The sequence below is a fragment of the Mytilus trossulus genome, chromosome 1, assembly GCF_036588685.1.
Source record: "Mytilus trossulus isolate FHL-02 chromosome 1, PNRI_Mtr1.1.1.hap1, whole genome shotgun sequence".
Classification (NCBI taxonomy): Eukaryota; Metazoa; Mollusca; class Bivalvia; order Mytilida; family Mytilidae; genus Mytilus; species Mytilus trossulus.
This window is the reverse complement of record NC_086373.1, coordinates 62,873,353-62,896,004: the sequence shown is the minus strand read 5'-3', so window position 1 is coordinate 62,896,004 and position 22,652 is coordinate 62,873,353. Positions and strand designations below refer to the sequence as shown.

The 22,652-nt window shown below is 32.4% G+C and overlaps 2 protein-coding genes across 2 annotated transcripts; one reads left to right on the top strand and one right to left on the bottom strand.

The window, feature by feature from the left end:
* The first annotated feature begins 496 nt into the window (after window positions 1-496).
* On the top strand, window positions 497-6,778 carry LOC134681340 (selenoprotein P-like). The gene is made up of 4 exons (XM_063540923.1): window positions 497-617; window positions 3,128-3,331; window positions 3,968-4,165; window positions 4,948-6,778. Exons 2-4 carry the CDS (start codon window positions 3,309-3,311, stop codon window positions 5,192-5,194), a joined length of 468 nt encoding a protein of 155 aa, XP_063396993.1. The 5' UTR covers window positions 497-617; window positions 3,128-3,308; the 3' UTR covers window positions 5,195-6,778.
* Window positions 6,779-12,476: 5,698 nt separating this feature from the next.
* LOC134681328 (glutathione peroxidase 7-like) lies at window positions 12,477-20,436 on the bottom strand. The gene is made up of 4 exons (XM_063540912.1): window positions 20,069-20,436; window positions 18,242-18,391; window positions 16,184-16,298; window positions 12,477-15,687 (listed from the first exon to the last, which is right to left on the bottom strand). The coding sequence occupies exons 1-4, from the start codon at window positions 20,363-20,365 to the stop codon at window positions 15,524-15,526; spliced, it is 726 nt and encodes a 241-aa protein (XP_063396982.1). The 5' UTR covers window positions 20,366-20,436; the 3' UTR covers window positions 12,477-15,523.
* Window positions 20,437-22,652: the final 2,216 nt, after the last annotated feature.

The window sequence follows — 22,652 nt, the reverse complement described above, 5'->3', positions numbered from 1 at the left end:
TGAGAGAAAAAAAATCCGAGTAACAAACTTTAACCGAGGGAAACACATCAACTATCAGCGGAAAAATAGGGGGAACAACAGAATCACTGAAGTGCAACAGAAACAAACGCCAAAATACATGGAAACGAGCTACATTGTTGTATTTGATAACAACTGCCATATTACTTGCATGGAAGAGGACATTTTAAGAAAAATGCTGGGTTGAACCTGGTTTAATGGCTTGCCAAACCTCCCGCTTTATGACAACGGGGAAGGGTAACTCGTTTCATATAGTTCACATTCTGAAGAAATGTGAAATATAATTGCCAAAAGTAGGTGTTTACATAAGTGACTAGATAAAACAAGATATCCTGTAGCAACAACCAGTTCTGTCCGTTATCTTATCCACTGCAACACAGGTTATGTACCTGCATATTATATGTTAATCTTACATAAGGTTTTATTAAAGTTAGTTTATAATTAGATACTTGTCACATAATCTTTGCCCCCTTTGAATATTCATATCACGTCCACCACAAAGTATATATAAAAGCATAGGAAAATTGTTGTCGACATTATATTACGAATAAACTGTAATCGACATCCACTTTTTGCACAGGAACACTTTTACATATAAGGTAAGAATGTTGGTTTTTCTATCCATGTTATCTTACATTAGGCACTGTCGGTGGTGTGATGAGAGACTTCCGACCATCTAATATTGTTATGAAATCTAGTCATTTCTTATATTTATAAATTATATACACGTGTAAGTAATTGTTAAAAGTAAAACCACAAAATTACTGAACTCCGAGGATAATTCAAACGGAAAATATAATTATAATCAAATGGCAAAATCAAATGATAAAACACATCAAACGAATGGACACTGTCATATTCCTTGTCATAAAACACACGAACACTCAAATAAAGGAATATAAAAAAAATATTGTATGTCATGAAAACATACTTAAAATCTCGACGTGAGTGCATAAGTATAACGACGTCCGACAGCGCGTCCAATAGCCCTTTCAAAACTTAGGAAGATCAGTAAATTTAGGCTTTTACTGATGTTTTCCAAATTTGAACTAAGTATAAAAATTGGTCGATGCCCTTTCTTTTTGATTGTTGTCTGAATAGTCGCTGTGTGTCAGACAATCTGCATTGACCGTGTTTTATTGTTTGTAGTTGTTTGTTTGGAATATCAGTTAATGTCAATTGAGAAGTATGGTTACAGAGGTGACAAATGTTCCCAGTGTTGATGATTGTGTTTTTAACGAAATTGTCTGGTTTTAAAGACCTCGCTCTACGAACTAACTTCAATGGTTAATGAGTTTTACAATCGGGATCGTCACAGGCAATATGGGCTCATATCCCTGTCAGCGTTTTATATCTCCTGAGCTGCAGGCAAGATGAACGAAACAGGACCAATTAGTATTTAAAGCATCTTTAAAAATTAAAGTCTTACATCTTATTGCCCTATTATCTATTTCAAGGACAGGTGCATAGGGCCGTTGAACTTGTTTTTCACATATTTATCAACTGGAGTTTAAACCATATATATATATAGATAACGTTATTGACAATGAACTGATGAATAACTAATGTGATTGCACAACAATAAAAAGACATCATTTAATTTGGCCAACTTTGTGTGATCTACATAGATGAGAGGTACTACTTCTGATAGGGGTGTTAAACGACCATGCTACCCATGAGGGATCGCACGGTCAGTTTCAATTGGAACCGATTTAACATAACATAACTAAGTTTGACGTCCCTCCCTCTGGCATTTTTCGTCTCTCTTTTAGCGAAAACGTAAACTTGAATGCCAGCAAAAATGATTCTGCAGATGTCAAAATTTCGTGTCCATGTCAAGCTGATTGTATTTTTTTTTTGGGGGGGGGGGGGGGGGAATAAGTTTTACATCAATGAGAGCAAGAGCAATAACAACACAATTTATTGGAGGTTACTTGATATCCCAAAGTACAAACTTATAACTTTTAAGGCCATCGTATAATCATACATCTTCGCTAGCCAAGGGTTACGATCAACTCCCGCTCTTTTCAAAGTGAAGAGAACGGAAGTGGATCGTAACCCTTGGCTAGCGAAGATGATAATCATGTGGTTAATTTACATTTTAGCTAAAGCCATTTATATTCTGTGCTCTCTATTACAGAACTTTTTTGTTGGAAGAACTAAATATAATTTTCAACTATGGCCTTCAACTTTTTAGTTAAAACTTTACTGATGAGTCTTTTGTAGACAACGCGTGCATAAAGATAACATAATTATTGTAAGCCTAGAATCTCTGATGAAATTAATCTTAAACTAAGCGTTATATTATTTTTTTTACTTTGGCAATTACATTATTTACAATAACGAACTTTCCGGATATATTTGTTAAAGTATAAGTGGGTTGCTTCTAACCACAACACAAGAAGTTTACACAGTTAGTTACACAATTAATCTTTTACGGAAGCTCCATCATAGAAAAAATGTAGACAACAATTGTGTCAATAAAAAATAAAATTGCTTTTAGTAAGGGGCCTTATGCTGAAAATAGTGATCATTGTAAAATTGTGACCAAAAAGTAAAATCACAAAAATACTGAACTCCGAGAAAAATTCAAAACGGAAAGTCCCTAACCAAATGGTAAAATCAAATTATAAAACAAATCAAACGAATCGACAACAACAGTCATGTTCCTGACTTAGTACAGGCATTTTCAAAGTTCAACATTTCACTCGTTCAGAACGTTTATTGCAACACATAGATGTAAATGTATATTGACTTGAACTAATTCCCCGTTCTTTGTACGTATTTTTATTCGGGGTTTACGTAAAAATATATAAACATGTTTGCAATGTTTAACTTTCATGAGTATCAATGTCTTCAACTTTGTACTTGTTTGTTTTTATAACTATTTTGATCGGAGCGTAACTGATGAGTCTTATGTAGACGAAACGCGCGTCTGGCGTATTAAATCATAATCCTGGTACCTTTGATAATTTTTTTCATATTACCTTCAATTTATTTTTACGAAGCTTCATATTATAATGATTTTGTTGTAAACCCGGCCAATAGAAATACCTTTCGTTTAGCTTAATGACAGATATTTAGTTAACTCATTTTTCTTTTCTTTCAGAAGAGGAACAATGAGGAGCCCCGGTATGTTGACCGGGTTGCTCGCTGCTGCTTTACTTGTCAGCGTATCTGGAAGGTTCTGTCAGGATCCACCAACCTGGCGAACCCCCAGTGGAGATCAGCCGATGCTGGACACGCGTGGCAAAGTAACAGTAGTGTCACTACTGCTGGCTACATGACCCATGTGTCAGCAACAAGCGGCAGGGTATGTGTTATCATTTATTAGATGAATATTTACGGATTGCTATAGTGAATGGTGTTATACGTGTAAAGCATTTTCGTCTATTAAGTTTATTTTTTTACACCTTTTATTTTTTGTCCAATATTTTGTATTCTGTAAACCCCCCATCCACATCCTCATGTATGGGAAAGGATTTGAAAATATCAATTCCTTTACTTAAATTGATTGTGTTTATAATCAAATACTGCAAATTTGTAATATTTGAATTTGTCTTATTCCTTTTCTTCACATTTCACATTCAACAGATTTCAAATGATTAACTATGAACAGTCTGAAAGTAAAAAAAAACGTTTATGTCTGGATAATTTTAGATTTAAGATTTTATTAATTAATGAAAAAATGCCTATACTTCTTATATCACATTATTGTATCAAATACTCGTAAGATCAAATACGAGTTTGAGATGTAGGTTATAGTGGGATTCCATGATTAGGCAGCTCGATAGGAGTTAAAATGAATCGTATCTGGGATAATAAACTGGGGAAAAAATACAAAAAAAAGGTATTTAGGAAATTAGTACTCTGTGTAATTAATCCCCTCCTTTCATTCGTCTTTATTTGTTAAAACTACTTCAAATAAATTAATGTGTGTACAATGTAGGCTTGAGACTATTCGTCAAGAATACATCGCCCATGGCCGTACAGAAATCAGTTTTATGATTGTAAATTCCAAAGAAGTTCCTGAACAAATTGGACAACTTTCCAGTAGAGCTAACTTTCCTGTGTACCAAGATACAAGCACTACAAACATATGGAATAAACTAAATGGCGGAAAAGATGACGTATTGATATATGATAGGTAAGAATTGATAAGATATTGCAATATTATCATATAGATAAATGAAGATGTAGTATGAGCGTCAATGGAACAACTCTCTATCCAAGTCACAATTTGTAAGAATTGAAAAAATATTGCAATATTATATCATATAGATATAGTATGAGTGCCAATGGGACAACTCTCTATCCAAGTCACAATTTGTAAAAATGTTAACCAATATATAGGTCTTCGACAAGGAGCCATGGCTCTCATAGAAGACAAGAAATAAAGGCCCCAAAAATTACCAGTGGAAAACCATTCAAACGGGAAACCAATGGTATAATCTATAGAAAAACCGAGAAACAAGAACATTTAAGGATCACATTAACAGACGACAACCACTGAATATCAGGTTCCTGTACATTTAAAATTTTAAAAAAACATATAAATCATAGCAATTTATAATATAGATGCATTGTGAGCTACTAAAAGACAATCCAACCAGAGGACATATTTAAGATTCCTATAGTTAAATAGCTATTGAACTGAGCATAAACGTTAAACGAGAAAATTAAGAAAACAATTACTACTATTCAATGAAGTTATAATCAGGATTAATGACATTCAATATAAATTTACTTGCAATTTAAATTGATCATTGTTGGAGCTCTTTGTTATACTTATTTTGTAACAGTGAAATGTGTGCGAACATAGCAACGATAATGTATATATATCTTATTAAATCTTTGCACAATGGTATGCAGCAGGGATGCAATACGTACGCTTATAAAGCCAAACATATAGTCTTTTTTCGTTCACAGATGCGGCAAATTAGTTTACTTTATACCATTTCCATCAAGCTTGTTGCGTTACCATCTTACAGATTGGGCAATCCGTACTGCATACGATACAGATCCATGCGGATGTCAACGCAGTTTACGTAGATCACACCGACGTCGTAGAAGACACAACCACGAACGTCCGCATAGTCATAGATCTGGAGGTAGCGCCATTGTCGTAGGAATGGGAAGATCAGCAGTACGAGACATGAATCGTACACCAAATTGAATTAGAAATAGATGAAACCGTCCAATACCCACGCATAAAGTAATTAGAAAATTATGAAATTTTATGAAAAAACATTATAAAAATCAAAGAAACAGACGCGCATGAGTTTGTCCTTCCGTTTCATCAGATCTAGAAAATAACTGTGCTTGTAGACAAGCGTTTTTCCCTGAAAGACTAGGCTTGTGCTCTTGTGAAGAGCTCAATTTGACTGTTGTTCAAGAATGTGTATGATTAAACTGAGATTCATTTTTGAGACGTCACTCTTTACATAGTGAAATTGCTAGACCTAATTGAGAATTTTTGACTGACTGACCTTGTGATTTTCATGCAACCAACTCATCTGCTACTTGTAGGTGACCCTTGGATATATCAGCCAACCCATCATGACAGTGACTAACTGAAGAGACTGGTGTTCAGATATGTTCATGACCTCAAACAGACGATACATGCTCGTGACAGACGGAGGGTGATAACGTTAGCTGACAGTGACCAAACCAGCAAGTATGCAATTGATCACAAAGTTCCGGACCTTGACAATGTTCAACAAAGAGCACTTCAAGTCCTTGACGCTGACAAAACAGCGAATCTGGAACGAAGACATGACAGTGAGACCATTTATCTGGGAACTGCATGTGACAATGCATAACTTCAGACAGTGGAGAACTTACATGAAACTGACCAATTGGTGAAACTGTCTCTGCTGAAATACGATGACAAAGTCACCAATCAGACGAACGCTGACAATGACAAACAACCATGAGTCACGAAGAACAATGCCAATGAACCAGTCCAAGAAGTAGTTCTCCTTCATGAAGATGTCAGAGGAGATGCCAGTGACATAGCGAGGGACCATCTTTGAACTGACACTGTTCAGGACAACATTACGAGGCAGACGTTTGTTCTTGACCTAGTTCTGGTCGTAGGTCAACCAGAACTTGACAATGTCTCACTGTTGGTAATGACTGACAATGACAAGGCTTGACTTCATCAGGACAAACATGAGAGGAGAGTCGTCAGGATGGACAGCTTTGACCTTGACAGACAAGATGTCAGTGACAAGTAGGCGCGTGCCATTGACGTAATGAAAATGACGGACATGGTATTTGACTTTGACACCATGATTCACAGGCTTGACGATGACAGAACAGTCACATGCTTTCGTAAATTGGGTCATCAGTGGAATTTCCAATTTCTTTTAAAAAGTGCATAATTTTTTAATTGGTTTGTGTAATATGTACCATAAGCACACTTCGAGTTCACCGTTTAATTGTTAATGATGACGCTTCAAAATGAAACGCTTGAACGATATTTTGATGACTGACTGCTGAACAGATTAAACCGTGAACTCGTTGTCAGCATGCTGAAATAATTATTATTGATTAACACATTTTGTTGTTGTATGTTAGAACCGTTTATATTATTGTATCCTGTGATCTTAAGATTGAGAATTGTCAGTATGACGGTTCATTACGAAACTACACAATAGGGTAATGGATTAGAATAACCGACAAAAAACTGATCTTTAGATCACGTTTACATCATGTTTTGTTACATTTATAAAATAAACATTGGTTAATAACTTGATTCTTTGCTTTTATTTATTGTATAACAGCTTTTTTTTTTACAGTCTGGTGTAAAAAGTAAAATCACAAAAATAATGAACTTAGAGGAAAATAAATTTGGGAAGTCCATAATCACATGGCAAAATCAAATACGAATGTAAGCGTCAGTGTATTTAAAATATTACAAGATTTTACATATGTCCAAATGTTTGTATAATTTCTGTTCCTTCTTTCCATTTTGAGTTGTCATTAATGCGATTTTTTTTTTGTCATGTTTAAAGATACCATAATAATGTATCATGTACCATCTGTGAATTATCTGTATACAAGATATTTACAAAAATAGTTGATAATTCAAGCGCATTAAAAATAGGATAGTAGTTGATTAAGGATATCAACGAGGCTTTCCGTGTGCAATGATCCCTTTGCCTCGATGACAAGGACTGACACGCCATGCACATGACTTAGTTGTAGTCTGTTTTTGTTATGTCATGTTGGGGATGTTTCATCTTCGACTTACCAGAAGTTCCGCAAATTTTGTCAGTGTTGGTTGTCGTTTTCTAGTGCGCATGCCTTTCTGATTTTTTATTTATATTTTTTTAATTATTGGTCGTGTTTTCCTCTGGCATTCAGACTGCTGCATGCAAAGCAAAAGGTCGGGATACTTATGACCGTTTATGACACATGTAATGGCACTTTGTGTGAGAAATCTGAGCTGGGCATATTCTTATTGATTACAGTTAAGATTTGTAACAGGGGTTTCTAACCTGTGTAGAAATTACCAAAGAAACCAAGTTTACAATGCAATACACCATACTGGCGTTTTATCTACATTGCATCTACAGTTGCGCTCGACTCTAAGATGAAAATAACACTTTTATGTATTCGTCCGAAAAGTTTGAAATCCAACTCAATTTGTAAGGGCATGGGAAAAAGAACCTTCTTAATAAACATGAAATATATCAGTTATTTTATTTGTGTGACAGACACTAGTTTCATGATCAGTTAATATTAAAACCAAATATTAAGTGGCGCTCGGAGAAAAAAACTATGCATTATTAGGCGTTCTGTCGAATCTGGCATAGCTTATCTATCCATAGATATAAAAACCATTGTGTTTAGAATCATTATAACATTTATGAAAAATTAGAAAACGATAGCATCAATAATATTTCAAAACACCACATCACTACCGATATAAATGTTATAGCATTGAAACGAAACATTCACCCTAATTTGTATCAACCAAATTTATAGCAAAGAGCTATAAACAAAGGCAATATTACCGCTGTTCAATGGTCGATTAAACAAATTCGGGTAACAAACCGAAGACAACACATCAGCTATAAAAGGGGAAACAACAGAACAACAAAAAAAACCAATGTACTGCTTCAAAAACAAACGCAAACAGACACGAAACAACTGCAATATTACTGACTTGGTACAGTAAAGTCAACAGTAGACCGCTGTTCGAAATTCATAAATCGATTGAGAAAAAACAAATCCGGGTTGCAAACTAAAACTGAGTAAAACACATCAAATATAAGAAGAGACATATACAAATGGTTTTATGGCTAACCCGCTTAATGACAACATTTCGTGCCAGGAATACAGTATAAATAAATATGAGAACACTCAAGCCAGAGAAATACACAAATAAACAACACAGTAGTTTATTTCAAGATGTAAAGTCAGCTAGAATAACAGCGAACATCTTAAATTAAATGACGACAAATTCACACAATAGCACAATAGAAATATGAATTGTGCGTCACACGAATGAAAGATACTCAATTTATAAATCAACTTCTCAGTCGCGTGCTTCTTCAACTGTGTGATAAGTTCCTCAATTTCGCTAAAATCAAAATAGGTGGAAGGTTTTATTTAAGTTACGAAAATCATTGAAAACTCCAAATTACTAAATCGGTCATTTAAACATTTATCCATAGACAAAACTGTAAATTTATCGATGTGTCCTACTCCTGATTAGAGGACATTCTACATAGTAAGTGATAATGCACGTTGCATGAAAAGCAAAAAACTTACCCTGTCGACGCACCCGGTTTCGTTCCTTTTGGGGTTCATTAAATTTTATGAACAATTCTCCCAGAATCGGTTTGTATCATCAATTTGTCCGATTAATGTACACAATTTGAGCATCGGCAAACTATTGTCAGCCTAACTTACCGAAATGACCACATCCTCAATTTTTCATGTCGCAAAAATAGTGCTGACTGATGCAGGGCTGGTAGTACATTAATCGATACGAAACGTTATCAGCAGTGGTATACAACCAGTGTTTGTTTGAAAGAAAAACATACACAATACGAAAATAAGACATCAGTTCACAAAACACTGAACATTGAAGATGTCAAACTTATAACCTGGGACTCGAGATGTGCGTTTCGTCTATAACAGTGACACTATAATCAAGTAAACACACTTTAAAGGCAAACGCAATCTTATTCCTGTATGAAAAAAGTAAAATAACAAATAAACCGAACTCCGAGGAAAATTTAAACTGTTGTCCCTCATCAAAAGCTTAAATTAACAGACGTCAAAACTTCACACAATATCAAATTGGCAGATTTCAGAACTTACATTTTTTAATATGAAATTATTTATAAATTAAATAATAAAAATACCTTACTCCGAGGAAAATTCAAACCGTTTTCCCTATTCAAATGGCAAAATCAAAATTTCAATTACTTCTAACGAATGGATAACAACTGCCACATTCCTGACTTGGTACAGGCGTTTTCTTATGTTGAAAATGGTGGATTAAACCTGGTTGTATAACTAGCTAAACCTCTAACTCGTATATGACAGTCGCAAAAATTCCAGCACTAGTATATTGAAAACGATGTGTGAACAAAACAAACAGACACAATAGATAAGAATGTCAAAATAGTACTGCAGTTAGTATTGTGTTATAATCTTAATCACTATAAAAATAACAGATATGTAACAAAATTATGTTAAGGGGCATTGAACATTGCTGAACATCAGATATATCATAAGACAACAGTTACAAACTTAGGACATATCGAGCAAAATAGATCTGCATTATGTATTGATAGCAGTAATTTCAATACTGAAATTTATGAAACCAAAGAAGAAGGTATGAGAAGTTTTACACAATGTCAAATATCAGTACTTATATTTTTGAATACTAGTATAAAATTCTTTGGGTGTACAACATTTGTTTAATGCAGATCAACAACAACTGATATCACATCTTCTTTTTGAGTCATTGTCGTAATGTTTAAATATAACCCAAAATATTACACAATAAGATGCTTTGCTTACAGATTTTTATAAGATTTTTACATGGGTAAATAGTTATCAAAGGTACAAGGCTTGTCATTGAATACGCCAGATGCACGTTTCTAAAAATTCCAAGCAGTTGTGGCAATTACAACAAAACATCTTTTGATGTACGACTTTGTCAAATATATCTAATTATCCAAATAACCATATGTGTATTATATTAAGAACCTTCGTTGACCGTACGATGACCTTTAATATCAAACCATCTCAGTCTGTAAAATTTGGTATCTAGACTAGTGATGGTTTCTCATTGGCAATTACTTAAGTTACTAGTACCATTTTGTTTTAATACTCACATTATCCCCTCGCTAAATGTAATCTTTAGAAATCACCTACTAATTGATAAATTGACAACACTGGCCTCCCAAAATGATGGTTATGGTGATTATCAAACATCAACCTCACACAGATACATGTAATAAATGGAATTATTGTAAATTTTATGCAGGGTGCACTTGATTTTGCTATTTGATAAGGGACTTTCCGTTTTGAATTTTACTAGTTCATTTTTAGTGATTTAACTTCTTAACATTTAGATGAATTGACTTAAGATTTGTACTTCGTGAATTAATAATCTTTTAATTATCAGAAACATGAAATTATTTCAGCGCAAAGGAAACGAACAGTTAATTGCATGAAAACACTAATCGTCTGTTAGATGGGTCAGTGGTGTTTAATCCATAGTGATTCCACTCCCTTTTTTGTCATTTTTACAATTGTTTTATGTACGCATCGTTGTCAAAATAGTGGAATTTTATGCGACCGTCAAACAAGTGAGAGGTTTATCTACCTATAAAACCAGGTTTAATCCACCATTTTCTACTTAAGAAAATGTCTTTGCCAAATTAGGAATATGACAGTTGTTATCCATTCGTTTGAGGTTTGGTTCTAATCCTTTGTAGGATCACAAGACTGAAATTCCTTTTCTGTATATATATATAGTTCCATATAATTTTAGTTACTATGATCTTGACCTCAAAATCAGAGATACTCCTCTATTTGTGTGTGATCATATATATATATATATATATACACGTCCTTGCAATTTCATGCACGGTTCAAGAGTTATTATCCAGAAAGTAATAATTGCAGTATATTTTCAGTAGCTTGGATCTTGACCCTGAACTCTGTGGTCTCAAAATTGATAGCATTCTTCAAATAAAAATGACCATTCATTTCAGTTAAGTTCAATCTGTTATTCGATTCTGGAAACTGTTTTTGGAATCAATTCCAGTTTATACAGAAAGTAAATACTATCTTGACCTTACACAAAGTGATAATGAAATAAATAGGTATTCTTCTCTGATTATATGTGACCATATATTCACATGTTCAGTTCTAATATAAAATGTTTTATCCCCCCAAAATAAGAGGACTGATTAACAGATCGGTCAATCCTTATAACACTGTGCCTTATGACCTTAAAAAGTGTTGTGGTGTATAGCAATATCTATTATAGGTCAAATATTCAATGTCTACATGGTTATGCCATACTACATCACAATCGATATTTCAATGCTAATTGTGCAGGTCATATCAACCTTTTCATTTATCAATAGAACTTTGCAAATTTTTAAGGAATTGTGGTTTCATGAGTGAAAATTGGATATTGCCAATAAACTCATCATAGATACCAGGACTAAATTTTGTATATACGCCAGACGCGTGTTTTGTCTACAAAAGACTCACGAGTGACGCTCAAATCCAAAAAGTTAAAAGGGCCAAATAAAGAATGAAGTTTAAGAGCAGTACGGACGAAGAAGTTGCTAGTTAACCATTTATATAATGGTAAAAATGTGTGTCCTTGTGAAATCTTTTTTTATGTGCTATCCTTGGTTTTGGTTACCCAAATTTGTTTTCTCTATATTTATTTATTACTTATGAATAGTGGTATACTAGTGTTGCCTTTATTTACAAAATGTTTATTTTAGGTCAAACATGCGAGTGTTAAGTATATTATCAAAGAAATCACAAACATATTGCCAAGGGGGAATAAAGACTCTGAAAGTCAACATTGACATGGTGATGTCATTATTTCAAAACAAATGCAGAATAAGCCAACAAAATTAACGCATTTATGTCACATATTGTGTAACACTTATTTATACCACACTTTGTTCAACCTCATAAGAGAAATATCTCTTTATGAAGGAAATAGATAACTGGCCACAACCAAATGCTGAGATGGAATGTGGATGATTCCAACACCTGTTATTCCTTTATTATTATCAGTATAAGTAACTATGTCTACAGAACATCATATTGATAAAAACAAACGTTATTGTTTCCACAGCTATTGTGTAATGGCAATATGCTCCACCTTTCATCTTTTAAGTTTAAAAAGGCCAAATACAACACTTATATACAAAGAAAAGTATTTATTTCTAAAATAAACAAAACAAAAAATATTGCACGAATTAAGATTCAGTAGCACCATATATATTTCCCATCCCTAAAAGTAATAGCATAAGCAGTGTAAAGAAATTTGATGACAACGATAATAAATGAGAACAAAAATTCCAGTGGGAACAACAATATCAGCTGCCAAGGTGAACAATAACAATTTTGGTCCATCTATGGGAAAGGGACAGTTGTATTTTTAAAAATCCTACATGCATTTGACAAATTCGAAAGCAAAAAAAAAGCAAACATTTTTTAGCTGTCTTGTTTGTCATATAAATTTAATATTTGAAAAACTCACATTTCTATTTTATATATTTTTTTATCTAATTCTCCCATTTATTATCTTGTTTTGAACAAGTTGTTGATTTTTCTATTGCTCTTTGTGTTTGAAAGGAAAAAAAGGCCAGTTCTTTGTATGGCTTGTATATTTAAAAAGCTGTAAAAGCCTTACTTCAAAAGTTTCAAAAGATAATATTCTACCCCTACTGGATACAATTATAATATCTATATAGTCTCCCAATCTAAAATACTAATTGATGAAAACTCCCTTTTGTTTCACTGCTTATGCATATTACTAAACATAAAATGATAAGTATCTACAATACCTATAACAAATGGTCCATTGATTACCTACACAATAGTTTACACCAAGTTACAAATAGAAAGACCATAAAAAAATGATGTTAACAAAACAAAAAGATCCTAATAAGGATAACAGACATACTGTTTCATTCAATTTAATCATCTCACTTTTGCTGTCCCTATCTAGGCACATATATGAATTCTACCAACTTCTCTGACAATTAAATGCCTTCAAATAGATTTATATTCCATGAAAAGTTGCCAGATTAAATTACAAAATTCCAGTCATGAGTGTTAAAGACCATTCAAATTACATTAAAAGCAACAACAAAAAACACACTTTTGATCATATTTAACATATTCATGGACAAAATGAATTGTATTGGGAAAGTACTTAAGTAAATTAATTTGACAATATTAAGGATTAAAAAACAAATAAACAACTGTAGATTGTCAGTACAGATTTTGTGGATAGAGTAAAACTTTAAATAAAAATAATTATGGACATTTGATTTTGCTGGTTTTCCAAAGTATGTATATGCATAGAAATTTAAAATTTGTTGAACATTTATATTTGTGTTCACCTGTTACCGTAAAACACACAAAAATCTGGTATCCAACTATATAAAAATATATCATAACCTTATTGAATGTTAACTATGTTACAAAGTAGCTTGGTCACCCCAAAAATAGTAAGCATTAATATATATATATGGAAATGGTAATTCATTGTTGTAAAACCATTTACTTCAGTAACTTTCAATGCAAAATGACAAAATATTTGTAAACTATTGTATAAGTTGACTTACAAATCTGTATCAACACAACCCCAATTTCTGACAACCTTACATGATATTGGGAAAATTCTTATGATCAGAACACATGCAAAGGATGATGATGAAAAACAACATATGCATCTGAGTATCATTCATAAGAATACAAAAATAAAACAAAACATAAACATGCAAAAAGAATGTATATCTGAAATACATAAAATCAATTAAAACAAAACTGTTAATTATTTAAAAGTAAAATTCTGACAAATATAATACTGACCTAATAAAACGAAGTATAAACAAATGAAATCAGATCTTTAAAAACTTAAAGTTAAGCCTGTAAAATTACAAGTAAAGATATACATGGTATTTTGTGATGATTTATTCAAGTAAATTTTGGTAAATCTATGATGTGGCAAATTCTGATCAGTCCTTACCATATTATGATTACAAGACTATCGTACTTTGTGAGAAACTAAAGTTCATCTTTCATATTATTAAGAGGCTGTCCAATTAAATATCAGGCAAATCCTATGATATGGATGGTACAACATAATTTTTTTCCCACTGAATTTTTGGTTCCAATGCAATGTCTATATCATACAAAGGATATACATGTCAAAAATATTTTTGAATTAACAGTGGATGGCTCAGAAAATGATTTAAAAGTTCACTAACAATGCAACAAAATTTTGTACAAATTGAAGAGTTATCTCCCCTTTTCAATGAATTTTCAGTGCTTTCTATGTATTTTTTTTCAATTGTTGCAGTTAATATAAAAACACAAATTTAACTTTGAGAAAGAATAAATTTGTGATATGAAATAGATGAAAAAAAATTTGAAAACAAAATATGTCATGTGCCATCCACTGTCTGGTTTTTCCATGGACACCCTCTTCAGTATTGTAATTTGCAATAGTCCTAATGTAATTCAATATACAAAGATCATCATAGATGAGAAAAATTTCAAAACTAAATACAAAACTTATTAATTCATGTACAAACAAAACATCAAATTCTAGTAATTCTAAAAATAGCACATATTACAAAACTATACATTATTTATGTTATCAATTAAGACACCGACATATACACAATTTATTATGATTTGATATGTTTCCATAAGTTTAAATGTAATAAGTAACAGGCACGAACAATACAAACTACAGACATGCAAATAGTGATCAGTGGGCTATCTATTAAGATATACCAGTCATATAGCCCAATTAATTTGGTGAAAGAACCTGGCAAATTTATTCTTTATTGCAAACCAGAAAATTCTCTATACAGTAGGTCTATGAAAACATTTCAATGAAAGATTAAAGCTATAGTTGATGCTTTTTAAATACATTTGTCTAGAATGATATTTTTTTTCAAATTTTCAAATGTATTCTTTCTATATTTTAAACAACTGTTAACTAGGGACAATTTATCCCATGAATTCAAAAATTTCATTCATAAAAAAATATCCTATGAAAAGTTTAAAGAACAAGATAAATAAAAGGAAGATGTGAAAAAGATACAAAATTTAGTGAATTGGCCAATGATAATGTGAAAATCCCTATAATTTTGTATTCTGTAAAAAATAATTTAACATGGGTTTGATAGAATGCAATAGAAAAAGTAGGGAAACATTCTTTGCATGTCTGTGTTGATCATTTTGATTGTCTAACAATTTACAGTTCAGTTTTTGGTCTTCTCATTGCATTTGTCACTGCTTGTTGTACTACTGAATAGATTTCATCCACAGATGTCCAAGCTCCCCAAGCATGCAGTACATCACCATTCTCATTGACAAGATATTTAAAGAAATTCCAGGAAGGAGCTTCACCAGTTTCATCTGTGAGAGAGAAAATGTTTTAAATTAAAAAATATATCAACTCATTCAAATTAATGACTCTTTAGTTCTGAAATACTTGTGGTATAAAACTTTTGTCTCTGAATCCATAAGATAATTGTTACTAATCTTCAAGTAAACGATTCAATCAAAAAGACAAGTGGTTGTCTTAGGTTCATGTGTTATCTTTCTTTTTAGTAAACTGTTTTGTTATTAATTAGGCCGTTGGTTTTCTCAATTGAATTATTTCATATTTTTCATGTCAGGCCTTATATAGGCAACTTTTTAGTATGGGGTTTTCTCATTGTTGAATACCGACAAACAGATAACACCAGAAACCAACTGCGTTTTTTTTTCCTGGTTCATAAATATAAATGTTCCATTACAATTGCTTTCAAGCTGGAACCTTAAACATTGAATGAGGTAGCATGGGGGAAACTTGAGTCTCCATTTCTGATATAAAATTAAGTTATCCAAGGTGATATTTTTTTCTGCTTACCTATTAAATACTGCCATGCTGGTGATACATCACTTTCAATAACATTAACTTTTCCAAATACAGGAAATTTAGCCCTGTATCTATCCTTGGCAAATTTTTGGATTTCTGCATTAGTCTGCAAAAAAGGAATTTATAAATATTAAACGAAAAAAGACAGATGAAATGGTTGACTAACAATATTTTAATTACAAAAGATAAAAATATTCAAGCACTTGTCTGAACTAAGTATTTCTACTGTTTCTTGTACATGTATATTCAACAAACTATAAGATAATCTCACTTTAGCTGATTGTACAACCTTCTATACTGTTACTTCAAGACTACCTAGAGCTGGCATAGATGCCTAAATTTAGCCCAGGGAACAATTATGATTTGCTGAACAAACCAAAATTTAACTAGACTATATACATTGTAAAACAAAATATTCCAAACAAATTTTTTTGAAATTTATTCCTGTAAAGAACTCTGTTTTGACCCTTTATAGAAAACTATTGGATTAACAGTATATATTTTTTGAAGGACAATGTACTTTTTTTTTCTTTTCTGTCTTTTCATGAAATTCTCCTAACTAACTGCATGTCTCTGTGACCTTTAATGTACCAATCAATTGTTACATTATTATTTTTAAAAGAGACTTTATCACATCTTCTTTTTTATATTTTCCAATTCCATTCATTTCAATTTGTACTAGTTCTTGGAAAGCAAATGAGTTAAACCTAGTCTGTATAACGTTAAATGATTCTATGAAATGGGAATTAAAATTCTAAGCCACTCAATATCAATCAATGGCCTTTTATGATAAAATCATTGATAAATAATACTATATTACAACATATTTTTATAGAACGTATTGACTGTAACATCTGGTGGTGTCTTGTCCAGATTGTGTAAATTTTGTTTGTCTAAGAAGTCAAGTTAACAATACTCATTTCTATAAATCATGTGAATCAATACAGTTCATGCACACCTTTATGAAATACATTTTATATTTGATGATGTGGTATGATTGTCCACATATACAACTCATCATAATAAAAATATGCCACATCAAACCAAAAATGTAAACTATTGATTTCATGACACAGTTATTCCCTGAGAGGACTGTCTAACAATATTGATAATGTTTGTAACAAAGTAGTAACTAATATATATAGTGAATGAAAAGTCTAAATATTGTTTCATTATATATTTATTGTTTATATACAGATTGTAACAGTGATGTCCAGGAAAAACAAATTTACAACCATAAAGTAATCTAGAAACCAAGTTTGGCCCTTATAAATTCAAAAGTAGATTCAATATAAAAAAAGAAGATGTGGTATGATTGCCAAGCAGACAACTGTCCACAAGTGACCAAAATGACACAAAAATTAACAACAAGGTGGATCCAGCCCCCCCCCCCCCCTTTAGGTCAATCAACCCCCACCCACCCCCCTTTTGAAAAGTTCTGGATCTGCCACTAAATTTCAACTGGAAATATGAGTTTCAAATGAACAGAAGCCTGTAGTGTTATTAAATGGTTGGTATGGTGACAGACATTCATTGATTTTTAAAAGATTTTTAAAGTTCCTTTAAATTTTAATAAGTTGCTATTTGTATGTATTTTTTTTCCATTGCTTTAAAATAGGATATTTTCAAACTTACTAGAAGTGCCTATTGCATTAATGTATAATTCAAAAGTTGTTATATTCAATCATCTACAAATTAATCAGCATAATTCATAAGACTTGCTTTATGCAGATGTCCTTAGTATAGCATTGGTCATACAATCAGAATTATAAAATTATCTCTCCAATTGTCAAGAAGGAAATTTAAGTTCAACTTTTTAAAGAATTTCCAAAAGAAATGTTCACAGAATAGAATTGCCCTGAACTTTTTTAGTTTAACAACACCACTTAATCAAAATAGTCTATTGCACCACCATCATTTTTTGTACAATTTCATGATGTATGGTATATATCAATGTATATGGCAACAACAAATTCGACCATGAAAAGCAACCTCTTTTTTTAACTATATTACTGTCAATTATACACTAAGAGGCAAATATGTACTTACCCCTGGCTCTTGTTTTCCAAACTGGTTGCATGGGAAGGCTAATACTGAAAATCGTCCAGTTGTAACTAAATGGTTATGTATCTTTGATAGTGCTTTGTAATGGTTATCAGTATATCCACATTCTGATGCAACATTAACAACCAATGTTATCTTAAAAATATAAATAATATTTTCATGTAGCTTTATCAAATAAGGAAAAATCAAATATAAAATAACGAATTTTACAAGTTTTAAGTAAGCAACTGTCATTGTAAAATTTGGTGGTTTTCAAGTCTACATGTATTGTCTCCATTCTAATAGACCACTTTCGAGTTCATCCGTCACCGGAAAAAAATCGTCAATTATACGCGCCTTTATCACCGTCATCTGTGTGTTTAGGGGCGTCGTCACTTCCCTTCCAATGTTGAGCGAGTGGTTGGAAAATTATAATTCTATATTGTACAAATTATTCGGCAAATTGAATTCTGAAAATAGACAATCAACTCTGCTGTCAATAGAGAATTGTCAGTAAGTACCTACATAGCAACGGTTATTTCTAGTTTATCCTGCACAAAGACGATCACTAAGACGCTTGATGAACGTAAATAGTGCAGGGATACAGGCGAGCCCCTCTATCTGGTAAATGACGTCATAAAGGCGTGCATAATTGACTAGTTTTTGCAGGTGACGGATGAACTCGAAAGTGGTCTATTGGATTGTGGTGTTAAATACATGTATTTGTATATATGTACATGTTCATATAATATTCCAGACAAAACTTGAAACAGGGAAATTAAAGAGTGTTATAATTACTCGTCTTAACACCAAGAAAATTTCAAATGCATATCTGGGATGTACATTTCAAAACGGTTTCAAACAAAGTCATTGGATTGTGTTTGTCCAAAGTAACTGGAAGAAGCCTTGTATTAGAGTAATTGTCTTTGAGTATATCTTGATTTTCTTCTCATTTGAGGAAGAGGATATTTCATTAATGTCCAGTGGCAAATGTTTGATATTTTGTACATGTACCAGCTAAATGTTTTCACAATTTGTTAAACAGTATAGACTCCCTGTGATGTAGACTTGAAACTTGCAATAGCAGCTTGTTTATTGTTAAAACTGTAAGTTGGCCTCTTGAAATAATGTATTAAAATAACTCAGTACACCAAAACTACATGTACCTCTGACAGTGACACTGTACATGTGCCATCCACAAATCAAACTCTTGCAAAGTATGCCACAGCTTGAGAATCTGAGCTTAGTGGTCAATACAATCTCCACTGTATGAACCGATTATACACGTTATACATGTTATAAGCACTACTTTATTATATAAATAACAGGATTGCTGTGTCTTGAATGCCTGACAAATCACAGGAGTTTGAAATCCTATCAATAACGGGGTAAAAATATACCAAACTAGACTATCACAGAAGAACTTCTCTTCGACAAAAGAAGCTCTACTGTGATAGATGAGTTGGCAAGTGAAGCTCTACTGTGATAGTAGAGTTTGGTATAATTTTACCCTGTTATTGATAGGATTTCAAACTTGAGAAGCTCTACCATGTCTACTGTGATAGATGAGTTGGCGAGCGAAGCTCTACTGTGATAGTCGAGTTTGGTATATTTTTACTCCGTTATTGATAGGATTTCAAACTCCTGTGGACAAATGCTCAATAGACAGTGCATGGTAAAACCTAATAGAGGTTTACCGTTATGTATGGTATGGTATTGTGTGTACCATAAATAATAATAATAATAAAATAAAAATCCCTTATTTAAAGAAGGTAACCTAGTAATGCTAGGTACATTTAATTCAACAATTACATGTCAACAATGATACCTTACCTTTCCCTTGTATTGCCCCAAGTCAACACCCTTTCCTTCTGAATCAAGCACTGTAAAGCTGTAAAAATTCCCATTATTGTCTCTTTTAACTTGCTCTTTCATATCTGCATCTTTGGCATCCTCTTCGACATCTTCTTCACTTTTGTCATCCTCATCTTCGTCCCAAGCGTCGTCTGCTTTTTCATATCCACTTTGTTTGCTTGCAAAATTTATGTCGTTCTCGTCTTTACTCTTTACGATATATAGTAAAGAACAAATTAATAATGAAATATAAATTAAGCTTCTCTGGTGCATCATGATGAAAGACTGTTGTCACTTGGTTAGTTTAGACGTTGCAACGTGGTTTATCTTCAACGTGTATTCGGACATTCAGGGGCGATAACTAAGCGAGGGAAAAAATACCTAAAACCCTGCATCGGTTTCGGTTTCTGTTCCATAAATTGCCTTACAAATAATCTTGACGATTCCATTTTAACACAAAACCATTTGTTTATTGTAATGTTTCAGTCCAGTAGTCGTTGAATATGCATTTCTATGCTTCATTTAATGGCATTATGTGTTCTGGTCTGTGCGTCCCGGGGGTCCGTTCGTTCCGGCGCCGCCATGCCGCGCTTCAGGTTAAAGTTTTTGATCGAGGTAGTGTTTGATGAAGTTGAAGTCCAATCAACTTGAAACTTATTAAACATGTTACCAATGATATGATCTCTCTGATTTTGATGCCAAATGAGAGATTTTCTCCCATTTTCACGGTCCACTGAATATAGAAAATGATACTGTGAGTTGGTCATCCGTGTTATGGGGACACATTCTTGTTATTTCAATGTTTTAGACTTGATGATGACACTGGATGACCATATATTCAAGAAATAATTAAAAAGCTGCTAAAATTTTATTAAACCGTTAACCTAAAGAATCAAATGATATAGTGTAAAAAGTAAAATAACAAAAATACCGAACTCCTGGTTAAATTCAAAACAAAAACATAAAAAAACATCTAAAAGAATGGAAAACAACTATAATATTCCTTACTTGGTACAGCCGACATATCCTTATGCAGAAAATGTTAGATTAAACCTGGTTTTACAGATAGCTAAACCTCGCAATTGTATGATAGTCGCTTATAATTCAAATATATATAATGTGTGTTTGTTTTGACTTGTTAAGTCAAAAGTAAAAAATTGGGGTACTAAGTATGCATATTGATACTTAGATCAATCCATGTTCACTGCTCTAAATGGATTCAGTTATAAAAAAGTTAAAAGTATGGCTTTCATGTCTGCTTCAGACACATGGAGATTTTTAAGATACAGCATTTAGTATTCAGTAAAATCACATAGTTCCCTGAACACCATCATTTTTAATTTTGTGAAAATCATAACAAAGTGTTACATGATCTCCCAAACCTAGCTTAGCCGCTTCGTTGTATCATAATTTATAAGACGTTTTGCGTTCATTTCATTGCAATATTATTATTTTTTATAACGTTACTGTTCACAGCCAGAAAAACTGAAACTAGGTATCTTTGTTTAAAGAGAAAATTATGAAGTTAGTTTGCGAATAGTGTTTTATTTTGGAAAGTACACAACTTCATGGTTTATACATGCATGTTTGTTTACATGCACGTGTTATGTAATGGCTTCCCTCAAAAGGGAGGCCCGGGCCCAAGCACCTCCCTGGATCCGCCTATGAATGATGAAATATATGCCCAGGCGCGGCCTTATCATCTGCCAAACCTTATTCCAAAACTTATAGATTCAGGCCTTAGAACGGACTTGGATATTTCGCCTTTCAAATCGTATATGGATCAATTATAACCCCCTCACTTTAAGTCTTATGGCACATACCTACCAAACTTAGACTAAATAGTGTGTGCTTGTTATGCATGTTATGCCCGTTACTATTTATGTATATTATTTTGAATATAAATCATTATTGTGCTTTAAACATTTGTATGTGAGAATACCATGAACTATATCATATTTATGTGCAAAAAAATTTTTTTTTTCTGGTTTTATATACTATATGTGCTTGTTTTAATGATCTAATAAACACTGAACATTTGAAGCAGTGACTTTCTATACCAGAATATGTTAGACTAGAATTCCCTGTTAAAGGTACTTGTTTTTGTCTGGGACTGTAGTATTCTATAATTAATTTAGCCCATATAATAAGTATTTGTATTGTGCACATACACGTCTTTGCTCAAAAACATAAAAATTATGATGTTCCTTTTTATTTAAGTTGAAAAATACTTGATCGGACAGCAAGAGCTGTAAATAGTTTTTTTTTTATGATTCTGAAAAAATCTTCCTTTGTTTCAATCAAGCAGAAAATTTATTGTGTCAAATAAAATATTTATCAAATTTCAAAAGAGCAAACAAAAAACGCCTAAAGCAGTAATTAAAATTACCGTTTGTTTTGACTACACTTAATTTCAATGAGAAACTAGTTTCCTTGAATGCCAACATATAATGCTACCTGTCGGCAGATGAAAGATAATTAAAGAATATTGGATAATTCCAATAATCTGAATAGATATATGTAATAACTAAAACAACATATTAGATAAAAATGACATCTATCG